The sequence below is a fragment of the Mytilus edulis genome, chromosome 14, assembly GCF_963676685.1.
Source record: "Mytilus edulis chromosome 14, xbMytEdul2.2, whole genome shotgun sequence".
Lineage (NCBI taxonomy): Eukaryota > Metazoa > Mollusca > Bivalvia > Mytilida > Mytilidae > Mytilus > Mytilus edulis.
In genome coordinates this window covers 11607977-11619212 of record NC_092357.1, presented here as the reverse complement: position 1 = coordinate 11619212, position 11236 = coordinate 11607977, and the positions used below count along the sequence as shown (strand labels likewise).

General features: G+C 32.2%; 1 protein-coding gene across 1 annotated transcript; it reads right to left on the bottom strand.

Moving 5' to 3' along the window:
* Positions 1–5538: 5538 nt before the first annotated feature.
* Positions 5539–5934, bottom strand: LOC139503978 (uncharacterized). Its single transcript, XM_071294026.1, has one exon. The coding sequence runs from the start codon at positions 5932–5934 to the stop codon at positions 5539–5541; it is 396 nt and encodes a 131-aa protein (XP_071150127.1).
* Between the last annotated feature and the right edge of the window lie 5302 nt (positions 5935–11236).

Below are 11236 nucleotides of genomic sequence, written 5' to 3'. Positions count from 1 at the left end.
CTGAAGAACAGATCTTGACTAGTAATATTTGTTCTGCATATTATGAGTTTTTAAAAAAACAATAGTTTTTGTTTTGGAGAGATACTAAATTATATAAACAGTCACTTTATGAACTGCAACTTCATCAGGAATTGTGGATTTGAAATGGTTTGTGGCTATACTTTCCTGTCATTCTGATATTCAGTGAATAAATACATCGTTGGACTTGTTTGCTCTGTTCACCATTCCAGAGCTTCTAACACTATTAGTAATATCATTGCCAGTTGTTTGGTTAAGTTCGGGTTGCTCTGTGTTAAATGTTTTATGAAGTGTTTTGTCATATCGTCGAATAAGTTAGCCTGATTAAATTCCATTCGACATTCAGTATTATCTGCTTCTTTTTTGGTGACACGTTGATGTAATATCATAATTCAAATGTAGGGTCGTATTTCTTGAAGTTATAATTTAAGACAATTTCTTTTTTTTGTTCCACCTAATATTTTGATTATCATATTTTATTTTTAATTTCTCATGACAAATCACTACAATTCATGAATTGTTTCATCGATATCTGCTATTAAATTTTCATTTAATCTAAATCACAAGTATACAATTGAATTAAAACAACAATAGTGAACCGATGTTTAAATTTATTTAATTAATTGGATTCGCTTTTAAGATACAAATAAATAGTAATGTTTGACCACACTAATGTTTTGTTCCAAAATGTTCTGTCGATATTTATTCATATTTAATCAAGCAACTTTAAATTCTTACTGGGTTCGTCTGGCGAAAATACAAAATTTCAATCCTGGTACATATATCTTTGACGAGTTTATTTACTGTCGTATATACGATAATTGTTGTGTCGGGTTTTGTAATACATGTTATGGGCGTTATTTGGTGTGTTTATTTGGCTCACAGTCTTGTAAACTGTATAGATAGTGGCGACGGCAGGTATGATTAGGGAACGTTTCGCCAAATTTAAATATCGCCAAGTTTGCGGTTGGGTTCGTGTTACTAAGTCTTTAGTTCCTTTGTTGTGTCTTCTGTACTATTATTTGTCTGTTTGTCTTTTTAGTTTTAGCCATGACGTTGTCAGTTTATTTTCTATCTATGAGTTTGACTCTCCCTCTGGTATCTTTCGTCCCTCTTTTAAATACATAGCTCAAATATAGCGAAATGTAAGAGTAAGCAACACATTAACGATTTAGAAAAAACAACTGTCGTCTCGATTGTTGAATATAAGATATCTAAAGAAATATGATATCTAAAATATAAAAAAGAAGACGTGGTATGATTGCCAATGAGACAACTGTATGCAAGAGACCAAAATGACACAGAAGTTAACAACTATAGGTCACAGTATTGCCGTCAACAATGATCAGAGCCCATACCGCATAGTCAGCCATAAAAGGACCCGAAATGACGATGTAAAACAATTCAAACGAGAAATCTAACGGCCTTATTTATATTAACAAAATGAACGAAAAACAAATATGTAACACATAAACAAACAACAACCCCTGAATTACTGGCTCCTGACTTGGAACAGGCACACACACGTTTTAAGGACTGTTATCGAGTTTCTTCATTAAGTATTCCCTCTTCCTTATCAGATTTGAATTTTATGAAGTGTGCGAAGCAAGCTCAAAAAAATATTAAAGAGGTCAAGGCGTTCATTGCACTGGTTAACAGAATAATTGCAAGCCACAATATTTGGGTGATGAAAAACAAATGAATACCCCGAAAAAAATATTGTATGTAAATATGCAACAGTTATTCTCGAATTTAAAGGTGATAAATACATTCAATTGCCACGCACAGATTTCTTCAAATATTTATACATGTTGAGTATAGAAATGTTGAAAATTTACTGCATTTTGTAAAAAATGTCATCTTGTGCTCAATGCCTAACATTAACTTCATGGTTAAATCTCAACACATATGTAGAATTTTATTTTGTACAATTTCATCAGTATTTATAAGGCTATAACACCACCTGTAAATATTTAATCATTTTGTTCTGTTCTGTTTATTGATTTTCTTTTATGATTTCTTGGGATGTTTTTTATTTTGTGATAATATATATTAAAATTACTTTGTCGTTGGATACCCGAAATAGTGTTTCCTATTATCGCAAACAAAAGAGCACCTTTCTTTTGTGTAGTTTAGTTAAAAGTAAAATCACAAAAATACTGAACTCCGCGGAAAATTCAAAACGGAGAGTTCCTAATCAAATGGCAAAATCAAAAACTCAAACACATCAAACAAAGGGAAAAAGATGGACGTTTTTTGTCTTTGAAAACTTAACTGTTTCAATTTGTTTAGATTTAAATTCAAAATTTCATGATTATAAAGTCAAAAGTTGAAAATACTTTTGAATGAAAAAATAAGTCATTTGTGTTTTAATGAAAATATTCTTCTAATAATTCCGATTTCGACGACTGAAAATTTCATAATTTAAAACCTACAAATTAGGACAGATACATGTATTACAAAAATAAGTCGCCAGAGAACTGTTATTTGTGATATCAATTAGAGAAAAATCAATTTTGCAAAGAGTAATGACCAATTGTATGTAATAATTTTTTTTTAGAGAAATCAATTTTTTTATTGCTATTCAATACTTTCTTTATTCAAATAATATATCGAAATTTAAAAAATACGTTTTCAGCTTACTTTATGATGTTAATGATAACCATACTGTATTGATATTCCAAATTCACTCAATCAAAACATGTATATTTTTTAAACTAATACAGATAAAAGTCTCATGTTTAAGTTAACCGGTCCTGACTGCATATTTTGCTTTCGTGTTGTATTTCTACCACTGTTAGCCAAGAATACAGACATCTGAAATTAAGTAATTCTGAGGGAAACGGATCAAATATCAAAGGAGAACTACGACATAACAGAAACACAACATCAAAATGTAACACACACAGAAACGAACTATAATATAACAATGTCATTTTCCTGACTTGGTACAGGACATTTTAAGAACAAAAATGGTGGGTTGAACCTAGTTTTGTGGCATGCCAAACCCCTGCTTTTATGGCAAAATGACCAACATTTTTTTTTTCCGTTTTTAATATAAAACAAATTTATGACTATGTAACATTGGGGCAATCATGCTTCACTTGATATTGGCAGATCCTTATAAATGGCGACTGATGCTTAAAACCAGGTATAATCTACCATAAGTAACCAAGTCAGAAATCATGTTTTCCATTGTTTGATGTGTTTGAGCTTTTGATTTTGACATTTAATAATGTATAAAGCAACGAATATTTTTTTTCATAATTTAAATGACGTTCTATTCGGGATTTTTATTGATTTTTTTTTTTTTTCTACTTTCCAGTTATGTATACCTGTTGATATATTCAAGATATTAAAACACTCACCCATCTTATTTTAAATATACACAGGGAGTGTGAAACCTTTTAATTAACAGGTTTGTTTTGATGTTAATTTTGAGAAGCTGAAAACATCCTATAACCCAACCATAATTTGACAGTTTGTCACACTACTGCTGTACGTGGACTGTCAGGGCCTTTTATAGCTGACCATGTGGTATGGTTTTTATGACATATTAGGTCAAAAACTAGTGTATAAATGTCAACTTGTTTATGACTTCTAAATGACATACCACTTTGCCCTATTGCACTGAGTGTACATAATATATTAACCGATTTATTTCAAAGCTAATATCAACTGAGTGTAAATGTATTGCAATAAGAAGTAAGTTTTTGTATTTATTTTTGAGAAACTGAAAACATCAAATATAGCATTCATAGTTTAATCATTTGTAGCATTTATATGTTACAGTTATAGATGACGCATGCAACTGAGTAGTTATACAACGATTCAAGATACGGAAAAAGTATTCGGTAATAGTTGATTAACATCTCTGTTCGATTTCATGTGACGAAAAGCTTTTGGTATCTTGTTAAACAAATACGAAACATCTCAATAGCATAGAGTCATAAACGATAATAAATGAAAAAATATAACGAGAACAACATCACAGTTTTTTCTCTCATGCAAGAAGGGTAAACATAATTCGATCTTGTTCATTGGGTGGCGGAGACATTATAATTTGTAACAGTCAAATCAAATTTAAGATGACCGCTCTTCAACTACAGTACTCTAATTCCGATTTTAACATGTTGAATGCTTTAAAAAGAAAAAAATACGTTAACTTAGAGCTTGAAAAAAGATATTCATTTGAATTAAAATGAACACGTTATCTGAATTTAATTGGGACAGCACGAATAAAAAAATATTACTTTTATCACATTTTACCTTTTTGGCAAGTGACTGCATTTATAGTTCCACAGAATATTATAAAAAAAGATAGAAAGAAAATATTATAAATATGTCGAGATACGTTAAAAAAAGATTGGACCCTTAATGTAGCATTCATGGCCTAAAACCAATAAAAAAAAAAGAATTACCTCCAGGAATTCACCAACAGTTCTCAAAGTGATCAATCGATCAATCGCATTTTTTGCATGAATAATATTTTATTTATAAAACATCGTATGCATGTGTACAAAAGCACAGCACATTATTTATTTGTATAAACTCACAGTTTTAAAATATAAAATAAATACTTTATACGAATTGTTTTGAGAGTAAGTAAATCATATACTCAAACAAACTTTTACGGTAGTTGTGTTATATTCAAAATTGACATGTCTGGGATACTCATACTGGGTGAGCAGATCCAAACCTAGTTGTTTGTGCTGAGATATATAAGTGTAATTTCTCAGCCATTTTAGATTTTACTTTTTGTATAGCCAAAACTGTTTGATAGACATTTACAGTAGATTTAGTCACGAATGATTCAACTTCGTGAGCATGGACAACATCGAAAATACACAAAGCGGGTTGTGTTGCTGTGGATAATGGCAATTTATCACGGACGGACTCAATGCTCGGAATAAGGACTTCGTCAGCATACTTGAGCATGGTCGTAACATTTGACCAATGATTTTCTGACTGTGTAATGTTCTATTTTCATAGGAAACTTAAAGTTAGGTTGACATTGACCAGTTTTTATTTGGTAAATCAATTGTGGCGATCTAAATTTCCCATTCAATGATTCACCTGATAAACTGTAATCTGTTGCTTGTCTTCGAGACCCGTAATAGACACTTGTTTGCTACCTTCTCGCTTTAAAGTATAGTCACCAACAGATATAATATAAACATTTCTCTGCTAAAGTTTATGATTAGCTCTCTTGGAATTTATGTTTCTGAACTAGTAACTCTATAGTCGTTAAAAGTTCATCCTTTTGTTATTCAAAATCATCTGGAATTTTACGTGCTGCATTTTAACCTTTCCTTTGCACGTATCCCATGCGACGAAAAAATGACTGCGCCCAAGAATAAGAGAGTTCAATGAACCCTTCGAATTCATGTAGCAGCTGACGGTCTTTATCCATTATAATGCCTCGCGCAGCGGCCAATAGAATTGGACGATTAACAATACGACCAGCTAGTCGTAAATTTCGTATGTATTCCTGAACTTCTGCATCGTATGTTCCGAGAATCAGTGCCTGTCCACGTCTTTGACTTTCAAGAGATATTTCTGTATCAGAACCATACGATTGAGTTTACAGTTTAGCAAGTATTCCGTTTTGAGAGTTCTTATTGTAGATTCATTAATTGATTTTTCTGTCTGTGTACTAAAATGCCGTACTGCTTTCGAAACACCATGCTCACAAATGTATTTTGCCATTTTCAGCTTTTGCTCACTGTCAAAAGATTGATTGTATTCACCACGTTTGCGTTTTTTACTTGAAGCAGCTGTCATAGTTTTATCGACGCTGTCGTTAGCTGACACAACCACTTCAGCCTTCTCTGGCATAGAAGCCTCACGAGGATCAGGCAGAATCGGATGAATAGGAGGCTGGTCTGTTTCCTTAGTTAACCAACTTTTTAACATATTGCACTACAAATGAAGAATGACAAATGAATGAATTAAAAATGAAATCAGTTCACTTTTACCGGTACTCTTACTACACACATTTTACCCGACGGCTATTTACGCATTTACTTTACAATTCTGATTTCAACAAAGAAACTAAGGACTAAGTAATACGAACTCAATCGAAAACTTGGCGATATTTAAATTTGGCCAAACGTTTCCTAATCATACCTGCCGTCGCCACTATCTATACAGTTAACAAGACTGTGAGCCAAATAAACACACTAAATAACGTCTATAACATGTATTACAAAACCCGACACAACAATTATCGTATATACGACAGTAAATAAACTCGTCAATGATATATGTACCAGGATTGAAACTTTGTATTTTCGCCGGTCGAACTCAGTAAGAATTTAAAGTTGCTTGATTAAATATGAATAAATATCGACAGAACATTTTGGAACAAAACATTAGTGTGGTCAAACTTTACTATTTTTTTGTATCTTAAAGTGAATCCGATTAATTAAATAAATTTAAACATCGGTTCACTATTGTTGTTTTAATTCAATTGAGTGAAAATTTAATAGCAGATATCGATGAAACAATTCATGTAGTGATTCGTCATGAGAAATTAAAAATAAAATATGATAATCAAAATAGATGGAACAAACAAAATAAATTGTCTTAAATTATAACTTCAAGAAATACGACCCTACATTTAAATTATGATATCACATCAACGTGTCACCAAAAAAGAAGCAGATAATACTGAATGTCGAATGGAATTTAATCAGGCTAACTTATTCGACGATATGACAAAACACTACTTAAAACAATTAACACTGAGCAACCCAAACTTAACCAAACAACTGGGAATGATATTACTAATAGTGTTAGAAGCTTTGGAATGGTGAACAGATCAAACAAGTCCAAGGATGTATTTATTCCCTGAATATCAAAATGACAGGAAAGTATAGCCACAAACCATTTCAAATTCACAATGCCTGATGAAGTTGCAGTTCATAAAGTGACTGTTCATATAATTTAGTATCTCTCCAAAACAAAAACTATTGTTTTTTAAAAACTCATAATATTCAGAACAAATATTTCTAGTCAAGATCTGTTCTTCAGTCATCATTTATTAATAACTGCAGGTTTTTTTCACTTGCATGACGAGTGACTATGATTACAATTCTTCTGATTAACCTGTCTTTATATATTTCAACTTGTACGATTCGCTCGTGTATGTAACAATGTTTTAGATTTTAACGAGAGAAATTTATGTATTACTGATAAATTATTACACCAGGGTTTTCGATATCACAAACTAGTCAAAACATTTACTAAATTTTATCATCGGTATAAAGACATCATTCGTAAATATAGCTCAACATGCAGACTTCTAATACGTTTAGGTATTTCACATCCAATTGTTTATAGAAATATTCTTTATAAAGCACAAAGGTGTCAGTATTCACATCAGAAACTTACAAAACTTTGAATAGACTTATTAAGACGGGATATAATTACGATACTGTTGTCAAGTCATTAAAGATTGCATATTTTGGCGTTAATATTGAGTCACTGATCGGAACTAAACACATGTATTCTAAAAACAGTTGTTGGCATGACACGTATGTTCTTCTCATATATGTTATGATGGTATGATACTAAACCCCTAACGGGAAGGATTGTGCCTGATGTTCATATGATGAAATCATAATCTTTCAGTCTTGAGCTGGAATGTCAGTTAACTGCTAGTAGTCTGTTGTTATTTATGTATTATTGTCATTTTGTTTATTTTCTTTGGTTACATCTTCTGACATCAGACTCGGACTTCTCTTGAACTGAATTTTAATGTGCGTATTGTTATGCGTTTACTTTTCTACATTGGTTAGAGGTATAGGGGAGGGTTGAGATCTCACAAACATGTTTAACCCCGCCGGATTTTTGCGCCTGTCCCAAGTCAGGAGCCTCTGGCCTTTGTTAGTCTTGTATTATTTTGATTTTAGTTTCTTGTGTACAATTTGGAAATTAGTATGACGTTCATTATCACTGGACTAGTATATATGTGTTTATGGGCCAGCTAAAGGACGCCTCCGGGTGCGGGAATTTCTCGCTACATTGAAGACCTGTTGGGGACCCTCTGCTGTTGTTTTTTTATTTGGTCGGGTTGTTGTCTCTTTGACACATTCCCCATTTCCATTCTCAATGTTATGTATGGTTATCAGAATTTTTAAACAGCCAAATAGAATTCAAATGGGCATAATTATTCTCTTTTAATAGTCGTCTTATATTCTCAGTCCTCTTCGACATGCTCCATTCAAGAGCGTCTTAAATTGGTCATTATTCTTTCACTTCATATTTTGCTCAAAATTAAATATATTATCTCAATGAATAGTTAAGTTGAATTTCATTCGCCATTTCGTTCATTTTTGTACATAAATTAGACCGTTAGTTTTCTCGTTTGAATTATCTTCCACTTGTCATTTGGGGTCTTTTATAGCTGACTATGCTATATGGGCTTTGTCAATCCCCTGATATTTCCCAACACTTATTTAATACTCCTCTGTAAAATTCAGGGATATGTTTGATATTATCTAGAGGTTTCCTCTCATTAACATTCATCTTAAAAATCAGCCAAATTTATACAAACCACACTGTGATATTTGAAACAAACAAACTTCCAATTTGAAACGCTTTACTATTTCTAATGAAATATCTCACAGAGCAAGCTTTAAGAATATTTCAATAACTTTAACTATATTAATCATGTGTAATGGAGGGGCGAAAGATACCAGATAGACAGTCAAAGTCATAAATCGACAATAAACTGACAACGCCATGGCTACAAATGAAAAAGTCAAACAGACAAACAATAGTACACATAACACAACATAGAAAACTTAAGAATAAGCAATACAAACCCCACCAAAAACTGGGGTTGATCTCAAGTGCTCCGGAAGAGTAAGCTGATCCTGCTCCACATGTGGCACCCGTCGTGTTGCTCATGTTATGACAAATCCGGTAAATAGCCTAATTCGGTAGGTCATATTCATGAAAGGTAAGGGAATTGTAGTTACGACGTAAGGAACATATCCGATATCATCTGTGAAACGGTTATTCCATAACGGTCAACCAACTCGTGATCGCTTCCGTAAATTTACGATGGGATGATTTCAACTTCACCATTTGGAACTCTTGGTTTAATAGCTTACTTGTGAGCAGCAACCCTCTATTAAGAAAATCATGATAGGAAATACAAGCACGGGACTATAGTATCAATTAGGTGATATATACCCAGTATGCAGGTCCTGCAGGAATGTTGCTAATTAGAAATGGACAGTTCACAATTGGAAAGCTGATATTCCACCTTTTGCATGAAACTTAATCATAGTATTTCATTTAACCTTATCTTGATTAGTATCCCAGATGTATTTACATCATTAATATTCTATATGTGTCTATATTTCTTTTGAACTGTATATACAAGCACTTGTCAAAAATATAAAATGTATCTTATTCTCCAAGTTTACATTTTTACATTTTTTTGTATCAAAATATAAATTTCTACTGCTTTAAATTTGATTAATAACCTCAGCTTCCTTATCTATTATTGACAATATCTTATATGTTTTATGGCTATGTTTACCGTTGTTTATTATGACTATTGAATGTATGAAAATTTTAGTTCTGTCTGTTCTAAATGTTCATACATTCCTCGTTTTCAAGTGTGTGATTGCCTTGTGGAGATCCAAATTAGTGTTTCATTGAAATGTTCAAATGTTAGCAGTTTGAAGCGTTAATTTCATAATTTCAAAGTATAAATATTGATGTCTAATAAACTTAATCAGTTAGATAAATAACGCGAATATAAATCGTCGCGAAAATTGATTTCCATATCTTACTACATAAAGTGAATGAGAAAATCGCGAAATTAAATCGCCGCAAAGTGGAACAGGAAGAGTTGAACGCGAGATAAAATATCCACAATAATAAGTTGGTTTACAGTATTCGTTCGTTCATTACTTTATGGTGTTGAGATGTTTTGCGTTTGTTGATCAAGATATCGAAATGTTTGGGTGTTTTTTTCGCATGGAATAAACAGGGTAGAAATAAGGTCAACTTTGCTTGAGTGAATTTAAATCATAATTTTTAAATAAATTCTAAATTTATAATTAGACAAAAGGTCTGTTATAAATCATGTCGGTACCTAAATACTGACTACACAGCTAAAAAGTGATATGCCACCGACAGTTGTTATCGTATAGTAGTTTCAGTGTGTGCTGCATTTTCGTATGTTTTTTGTTGCACTTCAGTATTTCTGTTTTTTCGTTATTTTCCTCTTATAGTTGATGTGTTTCCCTCAGTTTTAGTTTGTAACCCGGATTTGTTTTCTCTCAATCGATTTATGACTTTCTAACAGCGGTCTACTGTATACTACTGTTGCCTTATTCATCAAAAATGAATGCTTGGGGTTCCTTGATATGCTGATTCTAACAATTTGCTGATGTCATGTATATTTTTGATATAGGACCATAATAGGTAAATTTCCCATTTCAAATTTTGCAGTTCTTTGACCTCAACTATTTTGTGTCACAAACCTATGCTATATCACATATTAAATCACAATCCATTAAATGTCGTACCCACACTTGCTCAGCTGCTTATGATTCGACCTCTGCATTCTCTTGTCTTCTATGTTGTGTTTTGATGTACTGTTTGTCTTTTGGTCTTTTTGTTTTGCCATGGCTTTAACAGTTGGGTTTTTTAGCTTAGGAGTTTAAATTTCAATTTCCCATGGGTATCTTTCGCGTCTCTTTTGATGTATAATCTCTTTTTCTTAAATGGCATCCTGGAGTAAGTGTTGAGTACTTATAATTACATAGATCTCATAATAGGAATAACCCATGTATTCCTCAGTGGTATCTACTACAGCCTGGCATGCTTAGCAGAACCGTATTACTACGCACTCAGACAAAACCTATTATCCTTACTAAATTACCGCGAATTCAACGATCTACACTTAAGAGGCATAATATCATGCACCCCTCAGAATAAATGTCTGATCTAGGATTTGCATAATCTGAACCAAATGAAAACCAGCTTAAAATAATATAGATACTAAAATGAGCATTACAAGAAGAACACTCTTCTCTCATTAGAACTTGGTAATGACTTAAAAGAATACTTCTATTTCCTTCTAAGATCTAGCAATGTTGTGTATTACCACGACTGGTTCATGGGTTAAATATTTTTTTCTTCACAAGCACAATTCTCATATGTATTATTTAAATGCATTCAACTTAAAAAT